The sequence below is a fragment of the Rhopilema esculentum genome, chromosome 21 (genome assembly GCF_057945365.1).
Source record: "Rhopilema esculentum isolate cy_ngs chromosome 21, ASM5794536v1, whole genome shotgun sequence".
NCBI lineage: Eukaryota > Metazoa > Cnidaria > Scyphozoa > Rhizostomeae > Rhizostomatidae > Rhopilema > Rhopilema esculentum.
This window is the reverse complement of record NC_142835.1, coordinates 990,702-1,016,297: the sequence shown is the minus strand read 5'-3', so window position 1 is coordinate 1,016,297 and position 25,596 is coordinate 990,702. Positions and strand designations below refer to the sequence as shown.

At 35.7% G+C, this 25,596-nt stretch overlaps 1 protein-coding gene and 1 non-coding gene across 4 annotated transcripts in view; both read left to right on the top strand.

Annotated features, from left to right (window-relative positions):
- The window catches only part of LOC135684867 (phosphatidylinositol 3,4,5-trisphosphate 5-phosphatase 2), a 30,143-nt gene extending 4,759 nt beyond the window's left edge, over window positions 1-25,384 (top strand). For 2 of the 3 annotated variants that reach the window (XM_065200554.2, XM_065200556.2), the window contains exons 6-39: window positions 898-973; window positions 1,424-1,465; window positions 2,105-2,191; window positions 2,523-2,669; window positions 3,022-3,076; window positions 3,746-3,814; window positions 4,570-4,661; window positions 6,506-6,614; window positions 6,833-6,951; window positions 7,639-7,719; window positions 8,606-8,723; window positions 9,359-9,455; window positions 9,674-9,809; window positions 10,587-10,686; window positions 11,224-11,312; window positions 11,505-11,586; window positions 12,347-12,433; window positions 12,905-12,963; window positions 13,293-13,350; window positions 13,767-13,879; window positions 14,524-14,611; window positions 15,201-15,303; window positions 15,942-16,006; window positions 16,741-16,773; window positions 17,173-17,226; window positions 17,431-17,517; window positions 17,828-17,893; window positions 18,311-18,394; window positions 20,875-20,911; window positions 21,679-21,706; window positions 22,005-22,067; window positions 22,509-22,559; window positions 22,825-22,995; window positions 23,675-25,384. In XM_065200554.2, coding sequence (XP_065056626.2) covers window positions 898-973; window positions 1,424-1,465; window positions 2,105-2,191; window positions 2,523-2,669; window positions 3,022-3,076; window positions 3,746-3,814; window positions 4,570-4,661; window positions 6,506-6,614; window positions 6,833-6,951; window positions 7,639-7,719; window positions 8,606-8,723; window positions 9,359-9,455; window positions 9,674-9,809; window positions 10,587-10,686; window positions 11,224-11,312; window positions 11,505-11,586; window positions 12,347-12,433; window positions 12,905-12,963; window positions 13,293-13,350; window positions 13,767-13,879; window positions 14,524-14,611; window positions 15,201-15,303; window positions 15,942-16,006; window positions 16,741-16,773; window positions 17,173-17,226; window positions 17,431-17,517; window positions 17,828-17,893; window positions 18,311-18,394; window positions 20,875-20,911; window positions 21,679-21,706; window positions 22,005-22,067; window positions 22,509-22,559; window positions 22,825-22,995; window positions 23,675-23,728 — 2,800 coding nt within the window. In that variant the 3' untranslated portion in view covers window positions 23,729-25,384. The remainder of the gene's footprint in view (window positions 1-897; window positions 974-1,423; window positions 1,466-2,104; window positions 2,192-2,522; window positions 2,670-3,021; window positions 3,077-3,745; window positions 3,815-4,569; window positions 4,662-6,505; window positions 6,615-6,832; window positions 6,952-7,638; window positions 7,720-8,605; window positions 8,724-9,358; window positions 9,456-9,673; window positions 9,810-10,586; window positions 10,687-11,223; window positions 11,313-11,504; window positions 11,587-12,346; window positions 12,434-12,904; window positions 12,964-13,292; window positions 13,351-13,766; window positions 13,880-14,523; window positions 14,612-15,200; window positions 15,304-15,941; window positions 16,007-16,740; window positions 16,774-17,172; window positions 17,227-17,430; window positions 17,518-17,827; window positions 17,894-18,310; window positions 18,395-20,874; window positions 20,912-21,678; window positions 21,707-22,004; window positions 22,068-22,508; window positions 22,560-22,824; window positions 22,996-23,674) is intronic. The other variant, XM_065200555.2, reaches the window with a different exon arrangement.
- Window positions 5,493-5,565, top strand: Trnam-cau (transfer RNA methionine (anticodon CAU)). Its single transcript has one exon. It is a non-coding gene; the product is annotated as a tRNA-Met (tRNA).
- Window positions 25,385-25,596: the final 212 nt, after the last annotated feature.

Here is a 25,596-nt window from a genome sequence, read left to right as displayed (position 1 = left end):
TTAATCACATTTGCTTAACGCTATAGTATTTGAAAATCATTCAACCATTTCCTTGAAACCATAAAAATATTCTCGAATATTTAATAAATCTTAGTAGGCTTCTTGTTTTTGAGTTTGATCTTTCACAAAGAGTGGTATGTTTGCAGCACTCTGCCTATTCATGTTGAGATCCATGACAAAAATTGTAATCCCTGCCATGGTGGCCATTTTAATATATTTTTTATCCTTTTAAAGTTGGAAGTGAAAAGCCGTACAACTTGTCGTTATATTTTTGCTTTATATTTCTTGAAAGATGGGTCTATATTTTTTATAAAGCTCCAACTCCGTGTAATTGAAAATGACTTGGCGTTGAATTATCCATACAAGCTTGGACGATTTTCATTTATAAACAGGACAGGAAGCCAGTGGTATGCTGGCAGGGGGGGTTATTATCCCCCATGCCGATCAAAGACGAGGGGTGCCAAAGCGAAAGTTCTCTTTAAAGGGGCGCCGAAAGCGAGAACATATGTTGACTTCTCAAGTCAATTTTGCTTGCTTTCTTCAATTCCTGGTCATGTAATAGAATTTCTATCGATTTGAAGATGATATACGAGTCCATGGTAACTTAACCTCTGTTCTCATAGATTTCCTAACTTATTTCATGCACGAAAGATGGTAGGAAAGATACAACAAACCTGTAAGTTTTGAAAGTAACTAAAGTGGGCGCCATTTTGCAACTTTGCCCCCCTGCAATCTCATCCCCAACATGCCACTGCAGGTAGCTCAACAAAGAGAGCTGTGAATTCAACATTTTTGTATTCTTGACCGAACTTTATGTGGTATATTTTTTGTTTTTTGGATAGATAAATGCTATTATAAACTATTATAAAATTTTTGAATTTCTGTTTTCCTTTTTAGATCTCTCGATGCGTTTAGTAAAAAGCTAGACTTTTTGTTGGAGTTATTCGATGTTGGGGAAAACGACACCAGATCAGTATGTATCATGCATGTTTATAGATTAATTATATATATAACGAAAAGCATGTTTGTAAAGAAGGCAATACCCTACTTCTAGTCCAATGCATAGCAACTGAACGGGTTATCGGGCTCAAGAGATCCCTTGGAAGGTGACGTTTACTTCATAAGGTTCCCTGTAGCAGAATGGATGAAAATACGGTCCTAGATAAACTGCAGCTAGCGTCATTGACAAGCAAGTACAACATAGAGATTTTTGGATACGTAAGATTCTTTCAATAATAAAGATCAGATGAACAGAGGTACTGGAAGGCCAGCAAAGCAAAACTTTAAGGTTGGAATTTCTGGAACAAACCTCATCAAACATGTTCGTATACAATGTTGTGAAGTTTTGTTATTTTCAACATAGTTGAAAATTGCATTCTCTGAGATAATGTACTGTGACAAGTGTTTGTGGATTACTTTTCAGAAAAGAAGAAGTTGCTTAGTTCAAAGTACACACCAAGCGAAGGTATGTTCCGTTTAGGCGTGTAGCCAAAGCAGTCGAATTATGAACAAATATAGGAAGTATTGAGAATGATCAGTACAGTGGAGACCTTTTAGTTTCTTTTTTTACCTCTTCTAGTCTTTTTGCTATTCAGGCTAAAGCTTTTTCGAAGTCGTCTTGCAAGTCAGGCAAAAGCTTCTTCCAGTCAACGTGCAAGTCAGGAAAAAGCTTCTTTTAGATTTCTTGGTGGTCAGATATATGCTTTTCTAGCCATCTTGCTAGACAAAAAAAAGCTTCTTTTAGACATCTTGCTGTTCAAATTTAAACTTCTTCTAGTCTTTTGTCAAGTATTTTTTTTCAACGTTGAGCAACTTATGTAACAACGTAAAAGTCAAATTTAGAACAAGATTGTTCTATATTTTTTGTTTGATGCTCTGAGATCTATGACCATGTAACGATATCAATGATACAAAGATTTTGAAACGGCATTAATGAACAGTTTTGCTAGGGATAAACAAAGCAGACTAAATGTGAATAAAGCAGCTGTATTGCACTTTGAAAATTCTAAAATTCTTAAGAAGGAGCAAATTCGAATATTCTAAAGATGAATTTCTATAGACCATCTTTATCTTTCAGTTTTTGGTGAGTTTTCTCTTCTTGCAGGGCTCCACAGCATATTCAGCTGATTTCGAAGGAATAGTCAATCAACTCAGTGTTTGCAAATCTCATATTGGAAGCATAGAAACAAAGGTTATCCTTAAATGAACTCCTAGCTACTTTGTTAGACAACATCAATTATTAAGACATAAATCATGCCTCTTATTAGAAGCTACATGAATCTTTTGTACCGGATTCTGGTATGGTTAACTGACTAATATCGTAAAGAACTATGAAGCTTAAATTATTCAGCTTCTGTCAATATTCAACTTCTCAAACAAATGTAACTATTCGTGATGGCAAAGAAACTTAATTGTGAGTTTCGCAAAATGTACTACCCTTTTAAGTGATTTGGCTGTTTATGATGTAATTATTGAAACACTCTATACATGAGGCTTCAATTGTACCATTTTGAATTTTTTAGACCTATAAAGTATTGAAAGATTACAGCGGTAGAAGTCAAGAAGAGGCACTTATGGGCCACCAAGAAACATCTCAGGTCATTCCCAATATCGAGCGACCAAAGAGCCCGTTGTCAAGACATCGGCAAGGAATATGCCAATTTTTCTCGGTACGTCATCAGCAAATTTACTTTTAAAGAGCCAAGTAGGATTCGACTGAGCTGCATTGTTGTTGATGTTTACCCGACGGTTATCATCGATTGTATTATCTTACAGCAGCTATATTACAAGTATCGATACCTATCAAATTATCCAACGTTCTTCTAACTTACGTATTTTTTCGCATTTTTCGCATTACACTAAGATAAATTCAGAAATTATATAATCTAGAAGAAATTAATTCCCCCATCGCAGAACAATGGTAAATTTTCTTACTCCAATTTGATCTCTAATGAGTGTAATGCTCTCTTATAAGAGAATATATAAATAAGATATAAATGAGATGTATACAACTTTTCAAAGGCTTGTAAAGGGAACAGCAAAACCAAGATCTGCATCTCATTGAACATGAAAGAGGGTAAGTCTGGAGTAACCTTGTTGGAGCATTATATGATCAAACAACATCGTGTACAATTTTTCCCTTTTGACAAAATTTTAGTTAAACGTAAAAAAGGTATTGAGGTTAGCATCAACCTGGTATGATCTCTGGGACAAAAGTGTTGTCAGGTGTCAGAAATAAATGGGATGTGATCATTGTTTTGTAAAATAATATCCCCCTTTCTTACTACGACCTGTCATGTTGATTATTGTGTTTTCATCGTAGCCAAAACATATTTTTCTTAAAATGAATTTGAAGCAATTGCTATTTCATTCTTCAGGAGAAAGGACTGAAAATAACAAGAATAATAGCTCGTTTTTTGTAGAAAATGTAATTTTTATTCTTTTATTTTGTGTGGTTCGCTTTCGATCTCGTCCCTCAGTTGCTCCCATAACCTATTAATATCTTGCGTTTTCCACTTTTTTCTCCCCCTTTTACGATTTCTGGCTTCTTATTTCAAACTGACCTGACCTCAACTGACCTCACCTGCCCTTATCTGACCTCACCTGACCTCCACTGACCTCAACTGACCTCATCTAACCTCGCCTGATCTCAACTGACCTCAAATGTACTTTGTAAATGTACCAAAAAGTATTTGTTGCTTTTGATATTATCAACCAGGCTGTAGCAAAACAATTTTTTTAAAAGGGAAAATAGCATTTTTAAAGAATCCAGAGGACTACCAGGATGCATCAAACACCGAGGATCAAGAAAGCAGTGAGTTAACTTACACAATCTTTCATGGTTATTCACCCTATTTGTATGGTAGGTAGTAACGGACATAGCCATTGCAAATCTATTCACCATTGCTTCTTTGTTAACACATTGTAGCACCTAACATTACTGTATTAATACATTTACTGTCATTAACATTTCAGAATTTTCACTTGAATATTTGTTTAAAAAGGTGAACAACTGCCTCCGCCATCATTTGTGATGTCAAACTTTATGTAGTCATAATACTAAATAGTTATCCCACTATCGTTGCCATCTATTATATTATGACTGTCGAATCACTTTTCAATTCAGGCCAGATAAGCCTAACCGTTAAGTGCTAAGAGTACCCTTATCTTTAGTCCTGCTACAGCTTCCGACAATTTTAATACACTAGACTTTTGCTCATTCTTCACTATTTTCTGTATTTTCTACTTTACGTATGCAAATAAGCGATAAAAAAATAGCCTGCTGAGTACAATATGCGAAAATCTACCTCCATATATTTCAACCTTGAAAAGCATTTCGGCTCCGACTTTTGTAAATATAAAGTTTTTCTTTAACAGATTTTTTGCTAACTGGAACTCAAAACCAGTTATGAGCATAAAGATTCTAATCTTGTATTTAGAAATTTACAGATAACATTGTTGTGATGATGCTATCCTCATAATGTATTTCAATGTTTGTGTACCTGCTTTCTCATAACGGTGTGGCCTTTTAAAAACACACTCGGAAACATGACGTATTTTTGTTTGCAGTTGCGCAGCTTCTCAAAGACAAGTCAACCAAAACCAGCCTCGGAATAACAATTGGCAAGAAAACTACGACTTATAATTTCGAAGATTTCAAGGTAAAATTTCATGGTTTACCTTTTTGTCAACCTATCTTTTACTTAGCTATAAAGAATCGTGTTTAATTATCTTTCCCTTAGCTTTCAAAAAGTTTCAGCGAACCCTCACTCCCATTTAAGATAATTCTAAATCTGTAGTGGTACCCCCGTATTTCTTCCGTAAGATTGTCCTTGTTTCAGAAACCTCAGACTTACATCTTTCTATACCTTTTTCGAAAGTACCTTTCTTCCTCTCTCTCTCTATTAAGCCCCCCTCTCTATTAAGCCCCTCTATATCAAGCGAAAATTTAAAATAAGCCCCCACTCTTCTATTAAGCCCCCTAACCCTCTTGAACCTTTGTTGTCAAACAAGGGAAACATGCGCATCTAGAGGGTCGGGTGTGATGATAATCATGTGCATTGAATACGACCAATGTAAAGACTTACTTGTGCGCCTAAGAAGTCAGTTGAAATTTGTATAGAAGATGTCTCAGGGTTAAGAATTGATCCTGGTGATTCTGATTAAGATAAGGACCTTGTAATTGATTAATTAGACTTTCGAAGCTGCTAGCGAAGTTTTCTGAGAACATTTGTATGACATTTTTATAACAAAAAATAGATAAGGGCATTTTTAAAACATTTTTCCTTCAAATTTTTAATAAGCCCCCTATCTCTTATAAGCTGCCCTATCTTTTAAGCCCACCTCTAGGATTGAAAAATAAATAAGCCCCCCCCCCCACCACCTGGGGGCCTAATAAAGCTTTTACGGATAACTCCGCGTCGTATGAAGGCTGTTCTTGTTATCGTCTTTATATACAAATTTGGAGGCTGTTTCTCATGCAGGAGCTCAAGGCCTCGTTAGCGCAGTAGGTAGCGCGTCAGTCTCATAATCTGAAGGTCGTGAGTTCGATCCTCACACGGGGCACATTTTTATCAAAGCAGTATTTACACAGAGTTTGTTTCCAATTTTTATCCTTGCATTTTCGGGTTCCTAGTAATGTATCTTGTTTGAAATTTTTCACAATTTGCCTGCTGAAAGACTTTTTTAAATTGAGTATGATTTCGAAAAATAATATGAGACGAATTTCTAATATAACTGCTGATCAACGATTCGGTTTTTATTTCTTTTCTCCGACAAATGACAAAAATAACCGGAAAAAGGACCAAGCAGGGCCAATTAATACTCTGGTAAATCGAGAGAGGGACCAAAGTACTGTTTAAAAGTATTAGGGGCTGCAGAACAGCTTTTTGGTAAAAGCACTTTGAGGCAAAATTTTTCTCCATTTGAAAATGGCCCACTAGCAGTTTAAATCATCTACCAAAATCCTATTTGACACATTCGACACCTTTTTCTATTGCTGAAATCGAATTGCTTTGTGTGAAGCAAGGGAAATTTGAATACTGTTTTGTAATAGCATTTTCATCTCCAATCCTGGGTCACCCTCGAACCATCTCTGAGCCAAAAAACGAAAAGGACCAAACCAGGACAAACCTTGGAAAGATTTAAATTCAGCGCTTTTGAAGAATCGCCATGACGAGTTATCACTTTTGAAAATACTAATCTACAGATGTTTTATAAAAGCTCTAAATGCTATTAGAGAACAAGACAATTTTAAGTCAGCTTGGACATTTTTTTAATAGTCAGACGTAAAAATTGCAATAGATCAGATCAGAGGCAAGTCATTTGTAGAAACTAAGGAAGATGCATTTAGAAATATTATCAAATGAAATATAAGGATATACGAATGGGTAGCAGTACAGCTAGCTACAGCTTGGCTTTACAGCTACCCATTCGTATATCCTTATCTGTTCTATGACAAATAATTGAAGGTTTGTGATGTATCCTTATTGATTGTCTTTTTCAGTCACGTGAACTGTTTTGTCACATGGTAGAGAGAATGAAAAACATGCATTCGCACTCTCGGAATGGCGCACTTAATCAATTGTCTGTATTCATTGGCAGTTGGAATATGGGTAAGTTGTTCCAGGAAGTGCAAGTGCCGTACTTCAAATATTGGATAAAACTAGATATTCATTAGGGAGATGAGATTGCGAAGAAACTGGTTAATGTTTTAAGTAAAAGTCATATTTTTTGGAAAGCTTGACTGACCATAAATTAGTTTGAGAGCTACAACCTTGTTCACCCTAAGTACCATTTCTTTCTGTCACCTCCTCTTTCCTCATCCCTACAGGTAACGCTCAGCCTCCAGAGAATTTGAGTTCTTGGTTCAAATGTGTAGGCAATGGCAAGGAAAAGCCCGAAGGAGAGACTGTAGAGAACCCCTATGACATTGTTGCTATTGGAACACAGGTATGCGAATTGGTCTAACCGTTTTAAAAAGCCTATTGAGGTTTTTCTTAATTTCGTTTTCCTGCCTTATTGATGATGTAATTAAAGTTCTTTGTTAAAATGAATACCTCTTTGGGACGTTTATTCGCAGAACTTTCGGTACTACACTTGCTCCGTCAATAAAACTGAGAGTTGAAAGGATACAGAAACACACGAACCATACTGTTCTTTAAGTTTCGGGCACTAAGGTTCCTTATTATCAAGATATTTTATTCGAGCAAGCGTCATGATCAAATCATTTTTAGTTGTTTAACCTCAAAAATTCAAAGATGCTCTAAATAGAATCAACACTGCTACTGACTGGACTGACTAGGCAGGTTTTCGTGGTTGTAAAAGATAGCAACGTGAAAATGACAATTTTCTTAAACTATTGCATGAATTTTGAAAGGAATACGATCATAAATGATGGTAGATTTTAAGAGGATTTCCAAAGAAATAACTTCCTTAGTAGGAGTAAAAATGACATAAAATGACGAAGATTCTCTATAATACACTTATGTTCCTGTTCTTCTTCTTAATATTTTAACTTCGTTATCCTTTTTTCAAAAGATCTTGATTGCTTCATCTTATTTTCCCAAACCCCATGAATTTAAGTTTCATTTTTCTGCATCTTCATCAGTAGCACTAATTTTAACAACTTTTTTGTAGGAGAGTGGAATCCATGAAAAGGAATGGATTGCTAAGATAAAATATTTTTTAAAGAAGCTTTTTAACATCGATTACGACCTGGTGAGTATTCAGTGATATTTCAGAAAAATTGATGAATTCGCATAGGCTTATACGTTTTCATTAGAGATTTTCATTAGAGATTTCTATTTGAGATTTTTTTGAGATTTTTATTTAAGATATTCAACAGAGCTAAAAATGCATCTGGAAAGACTCCAATAAGACAGTTTCCTATTTTACTTGTAAATTCTTAAGGCATAGATACAAATATATACATAACAACACTAACTTAGTTATGAAATGTTTTCTTACAATATATGTCGTAATTTTTAAAATTTAAATAAATTCTACTCTCGAGAAGTATTATGTAATAGAGAGCTGTTTTTGGACTTCGTAAAGCTAATGAGGGTTAGTTATTGCTGCAAAGAAGTAGAATGACCATGTGTATTTCGAACTTAACATAGCTTTGCTAAGTGCGCACAAGTCAAGTAGGTATATGAAAGGAGAAATGGAATAACCGTAAAGGGTTAATAATTACGGGTGAAGTACATGATGTGCCAAAGAATGCTACTCTTCCTGTCGGAGCAATGTTGCTCCTTGCTACCCACAAGTATTGCAGTTACCTTTAAGATGTTTGCGGTTTTTCTTTTCCCCTCCACAAACTCGAAAATCCGTCGAATGAGCTAAGAACCTATCTCTCCCTTTTTTGGAAATAATCTTCAGAATATTATTTATGTCTTGTTACTAGCTAATGTGCTGCTTTCTTGTTCTTGTGTCCAATTTCAAAGTTAGCTACATCTGATATTAACTACGTACCACATGTTTCTCTGCCTTGCCTCCTCCTCCAATGTAAAGCACCCATTATACCGGAAAGATCACTGTCAGCTGATAGTTATGTCCAGATGTTTGTATTTATGTATGTTATTGTTCTGCCTCCTTTGCTTTGTAGATTGGGAGAGGATCTCTTTGGGATATTAGGCTTGTTGTGTTCGTGAAACCCGCCCATGCAGGCAAGGTTAATATGGTAAAGCAGTCTGTTGTCAAAACTGGCCTGGCAAATGCGCTTGGTAAAGTTGTTTAGTTTACTTATCAGTCCGTTTTGCTGCAATGTTTCTTTGTAACCTTCCAAACGATAGTTAGCTATACCCACTCATGGGCAATTAGCATTTTATTTTAAGTTTACGAATTTCTATAGTAAGCTAATTATTGCCACATTTACAAACAGTGCAATTCTAAAAAATACTTACTGATGCTATGAAAAACCTAGATATGGTATATATACATTTTTGCTTAACTTACAGCTTTAATCAGCGTTAACAGTTGATGTGTCAATGTAATATGTAAATGTATAACATATAAAAGTGTATGGGAGTATGTAAATACAAGGATAGTTGCCTGATGATCGCATTTGACGTAAAAGTTGAAGCAACAACCTTAAACTGTCCTGTCCTTTAGAAAATCAAAGCTTTTACAGCTATTTCTTCAAGGCATGAGGCAAAATAAGATTAACCTTTAATTGGTAAAAGAATATCAAATAGGGAAACATCATACATTATATTGGCTTGCATTTCAAGTACAGTCGGCCTCTGTTGCATTCAACACGCTTGCTTGCTCTTGCTTCAGGATTCAATTTTTGTCACATGATCACGCTACGTTTTGACTCTATTACATTTATCACTGTATATTTGTTTCTTACTTTCAGGAAATAAAGGCGCCGTTGGTATCTCTTTCAATTTCGGGAGCACCTCGTTTTGTTTTGTCAACGCACACATGCAAGCAAGAGTTGAGCGTGTAGCTAAGTGAGTCACATGCAAAGACAGAGAATCTTCCTAACTATAATTCATGCATATCAAGGAATTTATTGCCAAATAAAACATTTCTTCCTACCAAATACTATTTCATAGACTAAATCATAGACTATAAATTTCATTACCTGCATACCTGTAACCCTGCCTGTCGTTATCCAATCGCGTTAAGTTTTTTCCTTAACATCAAGTGAAATCCTCTTTTATTTTAGACGAAACAGAAATTTCCACGATATTCTTCAAAGCTTGAATTTAGGCCAACAAGGAGTTTTTGATATCTCCAACCATTTCCATCATTTGTTTTGGTTTGGCGATTTGAATTATCGAGTGCAGTCGTTGGAGATAGTGGTTGGTATTGAATTCCATTTATTACTGTGACATAGCACTGCTTAACTATTCTTTTTATTGGAAGGGGGGCTGGTGTAAGTAAGATTTTGATTAGACAGAAACGAAGTGTTTCAGTGTAGAACATGTTACAATAGACACTTGATAAAAGCTAACTTCTAAGAAACTTTTGAGTGAAATCAAGAAATAATTTTTCTCTTTTGGTTTCTCTTTTTGATTTGTCGGCAAGCAGATACATTTCACAAGATTAGTCTGCATCTAAAGTATCTTCGAATAAATTGTTATCGATGTTGTCCTCTCTCTTTCAATTATAATAGTGCAAAACATCAACTAACCAATTTTTTGGAAAATCGAGATTTTAGGCGATTTTAGATTGTAGATTTTGGGAATGAAAAAAGGGCAATGTAACAGACAACAGAATAATATTTTTAGGTATTGTTCAGAGATACAATCCCCGCCAGAACCTCTTGGAAAACCCTATGGTTTAAGTGTCGTTGTTAAAAGTTAACCGGAAAATTAAGTTTCTGGTAAAAAAACCGTCACCGTGTATCTTTAATGTTTTTTGTTGTGTCAATTGCGAAGAGAATTCTTTGGGACACACCGAACCTCTCAAATTTGCATTGAATAGCATTTTCGGGAAGAGGAGATATGAGGATGTAATATAAAATGCCGAAAATTTTGTACAATGTACCAAGATTTTTGGCAGACATTATAGATTCAGCTAGCAGATTTTTGGCAGGCATAGCCGCTTCATATTTTGTCGTGTGTCGTATTTTGCAGAAAGTGATCAAATTGGTCATGGTAAATGACCTGGACACGCTGTTGAAGCATGATCAACTACTGCAAGAAAAGGCCGCTGGAAATGCTTTTTTTGGTTTTGGTAAGTTCAATCCTGTACTCTCTTAGCAAAGACAAGGGGGTGGGTAAACAAGAGCCTCCAACTAGCCTGGTATCTCATGACAGCAACGACGGGGTATATCACATCCGGTAGAAAATCAATGACTAGGGATCATTTTGGTAGATATAAAAAGACGGGGATCGCTCTTACAATAGACTTTGTATTCATAACAGTCTCCTTAGTTAGTATGCTTTTTCGACTTCCTTAACCTAACCTCTCTCTTTTGCAATTACTTTAGTTTCATACGTGTATTTATCTGTGATGTTACACCCATAAAAATTTGGACAATAAGGCAAGATTTACTCTACGTTTACCACCCATATATACTTTTTGATAAGGGTTTATGGAGCTTTATGTAAGCGCAGTGTCAGTTGATGGGCATTAAAAGTCTGAAAAGCTGACCTATTCCTGGGCCATGGGTTTTATTGAGGGAGAAAGTTTCATCAAATTTTAAAACCAAGGCTAAAATTGATCTACACCACGGTGTTTCAAATCATTTGTCTTCCATTCTTTTGGCAGATGAAGAGAAGATTACTTTTCGGCCAACTTATAGATTTAAGGCAGGATCTCATAACATGTATATTTGGTTGAAGAAAAAACCTGGCGCGGTAAGTTGAAATTTCCTTTTTTTCGAGGCTCGTGTCGCCCTGAGAACAGTATTCTTTCAATAGCAGTCTTCGAAAATTGTGGAAAAAATACCTCAATGTGATGTGCAAAGTAATATATTTGAAAGGAAAGGTTGTCTTGATGGACAATTTTTTTTCTAATTTAGATCTATATGTATCTTTTTCTCTTTATAGAATGTTACAAATGTACCTTCTTGGCCAGACCGAATTTTATGGAAGACTTTTCCAGAAGTCTTTATACAGAACATAGCATATGGTATATAATTAAGTTGTTCTTTGAAGGAGATTACGAAATGATTGCAGCAAAAATATTTATCTGATTGCAACGTAATTTAGGAGGATTGAAGGCCTTCTTAATCATAATATTTAGAGTATCTAAGTTTTCAAGACGATTTTTTTAAGGCCTTTAAAATTTCTTCAATCAGGGTAATGATGTTGATGTTTCCACCCCAGAGGTAGTTGCTTCATCCTAAGTCGCTTTTTCGATATCTCGTGAGCTGAAACTCTTTGAATAGTTTCATAGCCAATGTTCTCAGGTTTTGATGAATTATATGGGTACCAAACTTAATGATTGCAATAAATTTGTGAAGGGGGATTAGAGAGAATGAAGCAGATCAATAAAAGGCAAAGTTAGAGGAATTAAACATCGAAAGATGTAGAAATTAAAATAAGGCTTTTGCGGATGATTCCGAGTTCACAATTAGCAGAAAAAATTGCTAAAGATAGTCATTCACTTCAATTATTTGCATCCAACGCTGAAGTCTTTGTGAGGCAACAATAATATCCCATTCCGCCGCATAGGATAACCATGTCTCATGTCAAACACTCCCAACAAAGCAAAGCTTTTTCGAAGGGAACTCGGCTGGGGGACAAGCATTTATTCATATAAGGAGGAGGCTAATAGCCTATTGTTTTAAACAGTTAAAGGTCACTGGGGATAGAGGGGCAATTGCCCCCAAATTAGCTTATTAAAAGGGTCCAGCAACATGATCTTCGTGTGTCCTCTTTCGACCTAGGATCGACTGAAGATATAGAAACAAGCGACCATGCACCAGTTTTTGCAGCCTTCGATGTTGGGATACTTTCCCAGTCAGAGGATATTAGTGAGTGTTTTACATGTTTATATTCGTTTTCAAGAGTTGTTTGTTTGTTTCTTGCTTTTAATAGCTTTAATTTCATAACAGACAGCTGTAAAAATTGTTCTATTTGTTGAATATGAACTGACGTAAAAGGAAAAGCCGTTGATGTTGTGGATCGAGCGTTAGTGGAAAGCTCGTATCTTTTGATATCCTCAACATATTGCCATAGTTCTGAAAGTCCTAATAAATCTTTTTAAGTTTCTATTAAATACTTTCCACGTGTGTATAGACAGTCCAGTGTCACCACCCATGCCCTAGTATTTCGTCCAGATTTTTTTTGTGATTCTGATTTGTTAAAGGTAATTAGTGTGTTGCAAATCAGTCAGAATCCTTACTAAACCACTATGCGATTACTCTTAGATTACTCTTCGCCCTAAGGCTGTGATTCCCACAGACAGTTTGAGTTCAATCTCTATAAGCCAACTCTTTTTTCAGGTTGCCATATCAAATCAGGGCAGAATACAGTCATTGAATTTTTGCACGTTGAGGCTAAGGTAAGTTATTGTTTCTGTTGTTGTTGTTGTTGCTGTTGTTGCTGCTACTGCTGCTGTTGTTGTTGCTGCTATTGCTGTTGTTGTTGTTATTATTTAAATATATCCCGGTCTTATTTTGAAACCCACAGTTTGTATGTTTGTTGTTTTATAAAATTCTGACATCTCACAAATTGCTTTTCTGTTTCTTAGCTCCCTTATGTGTTTAAGACATTTTTAACCTTGGCTTTGTCTTTGTTTGAGGCTTCTAAGGGAGGCCTTACATAATTTTGAATAGTTTTGCTTGAATATCTTCAGTAAAAATCTTCATCAATTCAATTTATTTTCCTCAGATACGAACGAGCTGCCAAACTCGATTCTTGTTGTATTTTTGCTCGACGTGCCTTGAAGGTAAAGTGATTTGTGTGTGAGATCTATGTTTCTCTAAAGGACGTTTCTCTGTCGTGTTTTCGCGGACAGAATTGGCAGGCAGTTCAAATTATTTTATATATATATGCAGGGTTAAAAGCCTTCTTGTTTGCCAATGCTTCAAAACAAAGGCTTTTGATCTAATCTGCAACATAAAAGTCACAATCCCAAACTGCCTACTTGTCAGCCATTCTACCCCTTCCCCTTGATCCGTGTCACACTTATTCCATGGCATGTCGTTTTTGCAACTGCAGATCAGAAGTTTCTGTTTGGACTGAGATATAGCAAAACAAATAAGTCATGTACTCAATACTTAGTTGCCCATTACTGTCTTTGGTGCTTTTATGGTATTGTGTATTTGTGAGTTTAAGGGGGTGACCTTACGGATTTATTTTCAGGCCATCTTGAATCCAAACTAAATTCTATATCGGACTGGAGAGACAGGAGGCATTCACAAAAAGATGATGCCGTACATTCATATCCTGCTTGGAAAACAGATGATATCCCGAAGGTAATTTTTACAGTTATCGTAATTTGAGAATGCGGGGGAAATGCTAAACAGAGCGATTTAATAACTAAGGCCCCGTTCACACTATACTGGATAGTTATTGAGGCGTCCTGATTTTCATGTCGGATAGGGCTTTTTAAATGTTCATAATATGCCAAAGGTATCCTATGCGTAACGCTCCGATTATCTGCGTGAAAAAACTCCATTCTGGATGTCTCATGCACAGCACTCAAGAGTGGTTTTAGTGTGATGTGAACACTTTCCCGGAGCTTTTCACGTCAAAACTTCGCGAGCTGCAAAACAAGATGGATGACCTGACATTGAAGAAGCACCAAATGTCAGCGCATGAATCGTAAAATATCATTATCAATCGTCCTCCTCCATCCCCTCGTCGACCGTTTCTTTTAGTTCTTTCCCAGGTAACTAATTGTAAACTTCCACCCCTTGGAAAGTTAATGTCCCAAATTTTTCTTTTATTTTGAAGAGCGTTAAATCAAAATCTGAAGATGGCTAAACTGAAGAGAAAATTTTTATGCTCATATTTAAGACGTAAAAATGTGCAAATTCTGCTATTATAGGTTTGCCTCATCAAAAAGAATCTTTTCATTTTTCTTTATTAAACCTAAATATGGTATATTTTTCTATAGCTAATACCTGCCTTGTCAAATCAAGGCTACCTTGAGGACCAGCACATCCAAATAGCAATTAAGGGAGAAGATGGACACGAGTCATATGGTATGGAATATCATTATAATACATGAATTCCCAACTTAGCATTCTACATACATGAATCTATAGATCAGTTTTCTACCGCGTAACTTTGTCCTTGATGCCAAAAGTTTGGTCATGTGTCTCAAGTATTATGTATATCAAGTATCAGTCCTTGTATTTGCCGTTGAATGCCATTTTTGGTAATTCAGAGACACCAGATGTATTTGCTTATCAGGTTTACTGAGACGATCGCGGCAAAGACTATTAGCCAAACATAGGGTCAGTGGGTGGTGTGCGTATCCTATTTCTGTCCAACAAAATACTTAAAGATTTCGTAGGCTGGGGCTAGCAAGTTTAACAAGAGTTTATAAGTTTCGTATTGCTGCGTTATTCTAGGCGGAAACTCTATAGTACTATTATTATGATTATAGCGAAACTAAGCACCAAGATGAATTCATTTCATCTACACTTAGATGATATTGTCGGATCTCAAAATGTGTAGAATACATAACGTAGATAGCTTAAACAATAGTAATGGTTGTACATGGTAACGAAGAATTCTGTAAAACAGCGCTCTCTTTGAGTAATAACTTTTGAGCTTGGCCTCTTTTAGGTGAATTTGTGCTATCCGTTAAGAGGCTGATACGTGGTGGCATCGAAGAAGTTACCTCCACATTGACGCATCTTGGCGATGAAAGTGGGGAAATAAGGTTAATGTATGACAGAGTATAATGCATTTATTCTCTATTTTTATCGTAATCATTACTTCAAGAGACGTAACAAAATTTTCTTAAAGACATGATAAAAGCACTTATATGTCCCTGTATTCGTAGCTCTTTCTAAAATTTCCAATTCTATGTTTATATATCTTTTCTTAAGGATACAAAATCTACATTAAACGAAACCCTCGAACTCACAAGCCATACATGTCTAGTTCTCGCAGCCTTCACATGCACAATTAAAAGGGGCTCTTATGGCAAGGAAGAGGGTACTTGTAGCTTCTGTATCCCTTGAATTTTATTCCCTTTTCGTATATTTGTTTGGCGTTTCGTATATCCACTAGGAAGATAAATACCATTTTACTCCCGGTGGTATCGTCGCTGTAATTTTGTAGTTATTTCGTACATTGCTTACAAGAATAAAAATATTTACAACAGTCAAAAAAATAAATGTCAAAAAATCCATCCAGATCTTACGCTTTCATTTGAAATCTATAGTTAATACGAAATCTTAGGGTTAGAAATGACCATATTTATGTTTGAAAGCTGTAATCCATAGAAATCAGTCTTGAGCGAAGTCTAAAACCCCTTTGTGTGTTTGCAAACGCTTTTGATAGCTTCATCGTTTTTTGCAGGGTCCGTGCAACCGTCAATCAGCCAAGTCAAAAGAATGTTGACATGGTGGTAAAAAATGTCTCGGGTGAGCAAAATGACTTAGTTTGCTCAGCCTGAACTCACAGCTCTATCCTTCAGTCCTGCACAACTTTGTCTTTGAAATCTTAAGCCGTCAATGTGTTCTCCGTAGTTTCTCAAACTACACTCGATTTTTGGTACAATATTCGATTCTTGCCAATGGTATAGAACGACAATTTTGGTGTACAATCTGCCAACAGTCGCTTACCAATATTAATCAAAATGAATTGTTTAGACAAAATGAGTTTTTCCAGGAGTGGCTCAAGTCTGAAAACTAAAATATTATTATCAAAAGGGGAATATATAGTGTAGAAAATACCCATGCTCGGGGACAACTAAGCCAAGTTTGGACGGAGACGTGCCATTTTAGTTCAAAATTTGGACCCATATGTCTGCACATGTCTGAAAAAATGTGACCCATAATTCCGCAAACATAATGAAAACCAGACCCATAATTTCACATGGCATACAATATTTGCAATATTTTTCAACAAATGGTGCGTGTATCTTTAAATGGTACTTACAATTCTGCATATATTTAAATGAAAAACTGATACCAATAATTCCACACTTTTCAGAAAAATCTGTTCTGGATAAAAACGTTGCTTGATGAAATCTCTGAGATTATTGAAAGATACCAATAGAAGATTCCAAACCAAAACAATGAGTTTTGATTAGAATTTTAGCTAAGTGACAGGACTACACGTTGGAAACTGTTTGCCTCTTCTTATTTCATTGCAGATTTACGAAGTATTGGAGAATCAATAGAAAATGGTAAATAAATTGCTTATTAGCAAAGTAGAGTCAAGGGTTTATGTTAGTTTGAAAAACACCGTGCCTCTCCTTTTTTTTATTTTTTAACGCCATATTTTTTACGAATGGCTATTGCTTACACGCTATGATGATGTAGCTCAAAGGTTGTAACTTCCTTTTATGCCTTTTCAAATGGGAACGTATAAGCAAAAATGATCCGTATTCGTACATGGGAGGGGGGGGGGGGGGGGGTAGGGGAGAATGGGATGGTAGCTCTACGGTAGGGTAAATTATCCGTGCACATTAAATGTTAAACTGTTTTATGTGGTTTTGTGGTGCCTGCAAATGTTGCGTCAATCTTAGGTATCTTTGCTGTCATAAAAGATGATTTTTTTTCTTATGATGGTTTTGCTCCTGCAGCTTCCATGGCGTCAGTTGATTCCAGCTCATGTACCACAGAAAATGTAGATCTAGGTAAGGTTCATGCTTGTGAGTTTCTTCAGCTATGTTATAACAACAATATGAGAGCAACCCTTGTACTGTTGACAATGCCTATGCTCAGTTTGTTCTGTTCTCCAACAAGGAAACTTTTGTTGTTTATCTTCAAAATGCTCATCTCATTTGTATGCAGCTCAACCTGTGTACCGACTTACACATCCGTGGCCATTTTACTCTTAGATCAACGAAGGCGGACGATGCATAATTCCACGCTTTCTGGCAACTATGAAATTGTAAGCAATTTCACAAACGAAAAGGAACACGAAGGTTGGTAGGCTGAGATTATTTGGCTGGGATACCAGAGGCTAGGCGCGAGGAAATACTAATCGGACAAAGAGCTTTGATTAATGACTCAGTAGAAATAATTTTTGCCAAAATACTTTATTTGCTGAAACAGTTACAGATATTATTCATGCCTAAAAATGGAAACATAATCTATTTCTATTTGAGCTCATCTAGGTTATTTTGCAAATCATTTTTCCCTCGCTCTACACTTTTGCTTGATGTTTTTACGGAGATCATGCACTGCTTAACTGCTAGATTTTTCACCTGCAATAATTGCAACTTTTTTCTCTAGCAACCTTCAGCGCTGCTGACTTTTATTTTCCTAAAAAGGCTAGTGCTGACCGGGACTCTAGTTCTGGTAAGTGTTGATTAAAACTTTGAATTAAGCCAGTCATTAAGACCAGTCATGTTCGCTCATTACGCGGGAATCTATCACTGCATTTACGCGGGAATTCTTCACCGTATAATTCAATGGGCCGTTCCATTTGACAAAGTTCTGCTGCGTGTGAAATAACTGCCCTTTCATACTTTGTTTCATGAGTATTTGATATATGATGATACTGCCTAACTGCCCCCAGGTCTGAACGAGCAAATAGGCAAGTCTTGTAATAACAAAGTACGCAGACAACGCAAAATGAAATCCTGTTTCATTAATTTAACGAACTTATTGGAGAATTATGCTTTGATCAATCTATTTTCACTGGATATCTTGAGAATATATTTAAACGTGCAATTTCCCTTGCATATTATTTATTTCGTTGTTTTTCCCCAAAAGCTGCTCCTCCAGTGCCTCCAAAAAAGCGTCTCAGTAGACAGCTTTCCACTCCAATTTCAACTCAACAGCCTGACTCAACTTCTGGTAAGTCCTAATACGCATTCGATATAATATTTTATTTACATCGATTATTGGTGACGTAATAACGTATCTCAATATATTTATCCTAGCACTTGAAAAGCTGCATTGTACTCATACGATATCGGGTAGGCGGGATAACAGAATGTCAATTTGCTCCTGCAAAATGGGTTAAAGCTGCTAGTTTGTTTGTAACATTTTTAGAGACACAAATATGGGACAGGTTTTTTAAATGACGGTGTGACTCGTATTGTTCAAAGGAAGCACAGAATTTTGTAATGTAGCTGTTTTTAAAACATTTTTGCGAAAATTGCTCGTTCTATTAAAAACAAAGTAACGGTCAAATAGCGATTAGCTGTTTTTGAAACATTTTTGCGAAAATTGTTCGTTCTATTAAAAACAAAGTAACGGTCCAATAGCGATTAGCTGTTTTTAAAACATTTTTGCGAAAATTGTTCGTTCTATTAAAAACAAAGTAACGGTCCAATAGCGATTAGCTGTTTTTAAAACATTTTTGCGAAAATTGTTCGTTCTATTAAAAACAAAGTAACGGTCCAATAGCGATTAGCTGTTTTTAAAATATTTTTGCGAAAATTGTTCGTTCTATCAAAAACAATGTAATGGTCCAATAGCGATTAGCTGTTTTTAAAACATTTTTGCGAAAATTGTTCGTTCTATTAAAAACAAAGTAACGGTCCAATAGCGATTAGCTGTTTTTAAAACATTTTTGCGAAAATTGTTCGTTCTATTAAAAACAAAGTAACGGTCAAATAGCGATTAGCTGTTTTTAAAACATTTTTGCGAAAATTGTTCGTTCTATTAAAAACAAAGTAACGGTCCAATAGCGATTAGCTGTTTTTAAAACATTTTTGCGAAAATTGTTCGTTCTATTAAAAACAAAGTAACGGTCAAATAGCGATTAGCTGTTTTTAAAACATTTTTGCGAAAATTGTTCGTTCTATTAAAAACAAAGTAACGGTCCAATAGCGATTAGCTGTTTTTAAAATATTTTTGCGAAAATTGTTCGTTCTATTAAAAACAATGTAATGGTCCAATAGCGATTAGCTGTTTTTAAAACATTTTTGCGAAAATTGTTCGTTCTATTAAAAACAAAGTAACGGTCAAATAGCGATTAGCTGTTTTTAAAACATTTTTGCGAAAATTGTTCGTTCTATTAAAAACAATGTAATGGTCCAATAGCGATTAGCTGTTTTTAAAACATTTTTGCGAAAATTGTTCGTTCTATTAAAAACAAAGTAACGGTCAAATAGCGATTAGCTGTTTTTAAAACATTTTTGCGAAAATTGTTCGTTCTATTAAAAACAATGTAATGGTCCAATAGCGATTAGCTGTTTTTAAAACATTTTTGCGAAAATTGTTCGTTCTATTAAAAACAAAGTAACGGTCCAATAGCGATTCGCCATTACTCGGTCCTTGGTAATTAGCTTTCTTGAGCTTTGCCGAAATAGAGAGAGTTGGAAAACTATATCTGCTACAATGTCTGCAAAGACTCGGGGGGTAAACTATGCCTAATTTTGGATGGGAATGTGCCATTTTGGTTAAAATTTTAGACCCATAACTCCGGAAATGTCTGAAAAAATGTGACCCATAATTCCGCAAACATGATGAAAACTATACCCATTATTCTGTAGAGCATTTAAAGTATATAATAAATCATTAACCAAATTTGCATGTCCTGTGCCCCAAAATATCAATATTACACATATTTCATACCTTTATCTCTAACTGGACATTCATTTTCTCCCTCCTAATATTTTTGCAATATTTCCCCAAAATGGTACATTGTACAAATTTCAAAAGCTGATACCGATAATTCCGCACTTTTCAGAAAAAAGGTACCCCTATGGTAATAATGGCACGTCCCCGTACCTTCAAACATGTTAAGGTACCCCCCCCCCCCCCCAACGCCCGAGTGCAACGATCACCAAGAAAGAGAACTCTTGTTCATACCATGTACTGATTCTCTTGGGATTCACTTAGACTTACTCTATGAGCCTCTGTGCCGCGACAGCCTCACTTTACGGACGCTACAACAGAGGCATTAGCGAAACAGAGGCTAATGGAGTAAGTCTAGAATTCACTTGCAACGTCAAAAATCGAGTTGTTGTATCGAGTATTTATGATAGCGACGGTAACAACGGATGACCAATTTATCAGAAACATGCCTAAATATCGACATCAACTATAACATACGTTGACTTCTATGTGGAATTTCGCTGGTCTCCATTGAGGCATTAAGTTGCATTTTTAGATATAACATCATAATCAAATATACAAATCTTGTTTCGTTTAGCTCCCTTACATATTTTACAAATTATAGGACTTATTATGATAATTTCCATTTGGTTTTTCAATATTTTGCGGCCTCTTTCGATTTTTAAAGATTTCTGTTGTTACGTGACACCCATCATGTATTTTACTAGTTTCGAAGAGGTTTTTAAAGTCCTTTTTTGTTTTGCCTAAAGAAATTATTTGGATAGAAGATCCAAGAATGAGCAAAAGGTAAATATTTGTACCGAATATTACTTGGTGAAGATATTTGTATCTTTCTTTTCACTCTGGTATTTAAATTTAACTTTTATTTTATTTTATTTCATTTTATTTGGTGAGACAAAAAGACCTAAAAAATTATCTAAGAACGCAGGATCACGATGTTTTTAATAATTTTATAGATAGTTTTAATATTTGATAGCCTTAATTCCCGGCTTTGGTTTGGCACAAACTGTTTTTTGCACGATTGAAGCCAGGTTGTGGCATTTTGTGTAGATTAACCCCAGAAAGGGGCTTCTTAGAGGAGGAGGAAGGCTAATTTAAATGCAGCAAAGAGAAATAATACCTGTGCAGTCGGATTTATCTCCACAGTTTTCAAGAGTGATCCAAAAACCTAGTAGGCCATTTGCCAATCGAATTGTCTTTGGAGCTCAAAAATCTGTTTTCTCATATTTTAACAAGCTGTTCTTGCAACAACTACGTCTTTGTTTAAGAGCTAGGCAAAACATTTTAAACATGCTAACCACATTATTAGAACACGTAAAGTTAAGATTGAAGAATTATCGCAAGAAAGCATCACAATCTTTCTCCAAAGTTTTGCCTTTGTGTTTTTGTCTTTCTTGTATGAGACAAAATAAGGGGCTTATTAGAACGTTGGCTAAATGGAGCTTTCGCGGCAAATTGCAGAGCTTATTGCCTAAACCTACTTTATTTCAAGCTCTTAGGTCAGTTTCTGCAGTCTCTGTTTACCAACTGATTAATTCATTTGCTTTTTTCAGTACACAACACCTTCAACAGCGATCCGAAGTGAGTACTGAAGACTTTGTTTTTTTACATTTTTATCATTGTGTTATCACCATTAAGATTATAATCATCATCATCTTTATCAGCAACTGTTCTCGTTATTGTTACACTTAACTTCTTCTTCACCGTCTTAATTCATTTTCACGATTCTTTAGCTGTTTTGAAAAATGTAGCTAAAAATCCTTTTGCTGTAACAGTTTATCCCGCACTGGTTCTCTTCGCCCCACTGAAAATCGCCAGAATTGTCTTGAAACCGAAAACCAGTCCGTTTGTACAATCGACATTTGTATTGTACTTTTAGATCGATGACCAGGAGAGACCCCCACCAGTTCCGAGACGAGCGTCTTCGGTTTATGCTGCAATCGTAAGTCGTCCGCATCGTTATGTTTACTTTATTAACATTTCAAATCTGAATAAAATATTATTTGTATTTTTTGCCAGTTATTCTTAACAGCTATTAAATCATTTCTAGCATGCCAAAATTCTTCATTGTGGAATCGATCTCATTGGCCAGGGGGTCTTTTTGGAATAATGTTTTTATTGCATTCATTTGGTTGTAATGCAAAACTCACCTCTAGAGGAATCTATTTATATTTGATGTCTTTGAAGAGCAAAATTGTAACAGCATTGAGATTAATAAGACCCTGTACCAGCAAACATGAAGTGATATGGTAATAATACTACTAACAAGCCTTTCTATTCATATATTTATGTCAATTATAAATTGGAATTTTTCTACCATGGCCTTATCCACATTTTAATGCTGAGAGAAGGTCAGCTAGTCAGGTTGTGTTTTTTCCTCTAGACTTCGCAACAATCAGATACTGCACCAAAGCCAAAGCCAAGATCACTGAGAGTGAGTTTCGGACCTTTCCGAGCCAACTTTTCCTATCAAGTCAATACTACGGCACAGCTTAAGATAAATTTTATAATTTTTTTCTGTCATGAATGGAGTAATACGCACGTACGTCATAGGAATGTCTTATTTTTTGTTCTGCTGTGAAATTTTGAAATGAAAATCAAGGCATGTCTCTTTTTCCTGGTATGTCTGCAGGAAGATCACCCAATCTTTGCATAGTTGTATATCTTCTGTAATTAAAATCTCTCTTTTACCCCAACAGTCGCTGCTAAAGAATAGTCCAACTTCAGTCGAAGACTGGTTGCAACTAATTAACCTACACCAATACCATGACCGGCTGGTTGCTGCTGGCTGGGACGATCTCGATTACTTAGATTTCACGCAGGATGATTTACTGGATGCAGGGGTACACCAAAAAGAGCACATCGAGCTAGTATGTTATAGCTTCATCGATATTTCATCAAAATCTGATCCACTTTTGTCTTATGCGATCTTTCGAGCCATTATGATAAAATTGGGTGGCTTGGAACAATTCTTTCTGAAATAAATATAAGACTCTTCATGGTCCTTTTTCTTGTGCTTTCAGGGGTTAATACACGTCTTAGCAAAATTTCACATCAGTCTTACAATATATTGTTATATTTAGGTTCTTTTTTCCACGAGTGGACTATTATTACTATGAATAATTATTCTATTTGAAATCGCTAAACTATTTATACCAAGTTATAGTTGCTAATTAAGGTCAACTATTAATGAAAATACATGCTATATAATATAAGAAAGATCCAATTACAAAATTACATTTTACGGTAAAAAACCTAAACTAGGATAAAGTACCTTGGCATTCGTCAGCTTTAATAAGTACCTTAGCAATCTTGGCATTCGTCAGCTTTAATAAGTACCTTAGCAATCTTGGCATTCGTCAGCTTTAATAAGTCTTCTTAATATCTAGTAAGAGTCTGGGTTTTCTTTGTTTTTTGAAAGCGTATACTTTATTTTCCACCATAAATCTGACTGTATCGATTCCAAGGCAATTTGCTAGTAAATCCTTGAGATTCACGTTCCAGTCACGTCTAATCTACTGCACATCAAAATCAATCTACTTTTTACAGCTACTGAAGTCTGCTGAACTGTTGAAGAACAAAGCTCTGAAGCACCAATCATGATGATGGAAACAATATTTTTAGCGTTACTGCAATTTTCCTATTAACAGGAGGTAGAATATTTTCCTTGAAAGAATTTGTTGTTCAGAACAATAAGAAAACAGTGATGAGTTTTTCATCGAGCGATGGTCTTGTTTTCAAAGATTCATTGGCAAAGTATATCAAAAATCTAAAGAAAAAGCACAGTCTAGCAGGACAAATGAAGAAACTTGTTTTTTATTCCATATTCGTTTTAAGATCTGTTCTTATTGGCTTATCACCCAGATCCCTGATGTCACCTGGCATGATCCACTAAGGAAACAATATATGAGAGATAAAGAACAAGGTTTTGGATGAAAAGAAGTCAAATGGCGTTTTTGTTACTCTTTTTTCCATTGTTTTTTATTTGGTTTTGTACCATTAATCCTTTAAATACACGTACTGTTAGTCTAGCTATGTCTTTGTCTTCTGAACAAAGCTTGTAACTGACATCTAAGTAACAAAATTTCATATCTAAAGGTACCATGTCCTTTTCGGTTTACTGTTTTTTTGTGGCTATACGCATAAACGACTTTTTGAATGAGAGAGGCAACTAAGGTTAAAGATCTTGCATATAAATAATCATAATATCACATGACAGGCATATTTGTAAAGCATCAAATCAGCAACAGAACAGACAGCCTTTAAGCCCTGTTCACACGACACCAAATAACCCAGGGCTAACTCTGGTTAAAGATAAGGTTTTTATCCTGTTAAGGCAACTATCTTTGAAGGTGCGCCCGAGCTAAACTAACCTCGTGTTTTCGGCTCGTACTGTGTCGAGCCCAGGCTTCTTTCGATCACGAGCCTCTACATAATTTCGAATTCGGCATTGCTCAGACCAGATAGAACATTTCATTTGTGATTACTTTGTTGAAAGTGACTTACAACTGTGCCAAGAATTGAGAAAATGAGACCGAGAAATGGGAGGCCGAATGAAATTCAGATTTACTGACAAACATTTGGAAATTCAAAAAAATTCAGAAACATTGAGGCATTTGTGCTCTTAAGAGACCAATTTTTGTGAATAAATTGCATAGAGACTATAAAAATGGTAGCTTATTTTTCACGAACCAGATGGGATAAGGTTGAGTAGTGTAATTGCCCAGTCACCCGGGTTTGTTTTCTTCGTGTGAACATTTCGAAAATCCAACCCGGTGTATATCAACCCGCGGTTGTCCCGCGTTTGTCCCGCGTTTGTTACTTCTTGTTCTATGATCACATCAAATGGTATTGTTGAGTCATATTGTTACTTTCATCTTGATTTTTGGGCTGTTTTAAGCTTATGGTTACGAGGGCCTACAGTAGTATCAAGACTTAGGTCCATGTCTTTTACTTAAACATAGAAAGAAAGAAAGAAAGAAAGAAAGAAAGAAAGAAAGAAAGAAAGACTTTCAATTGTTTTTAACCATACTTTCTAAATTCGATTTGCATTTTCAGTTTTTTCGTTTGTGTTTTCATTACAGATTTTTTATAAAATATATTTTAGAACTGTATAGAAATATTATCCAATGGAAACGTTGATTGTGTAGGACCAAACATACTCATGTACATAGGAGTTACAATGAGAATTTAGAGCTTAGCGAATTTTGTACACGGTTATGTATTTTGTTTTGAAAATAAACGACCTACAATTTCAAACCTTTTTATTTGTGTGTTCCCTGAGCCGTGAAAGAGAGGACGAACCTGGAGAGGGCTTTGCTGGCATGAAACCCCAATGAAACCCCCCACTGATACCCCAAAGAAACGGGAATCGTCATGAATAACTGCTTGCAGACAAAATTGCAGGCTCACCCTTAACCTTCCAACCTTACGCTTCATTTTTGCATTTTTGAAGTCATCTTTGGGCAGTG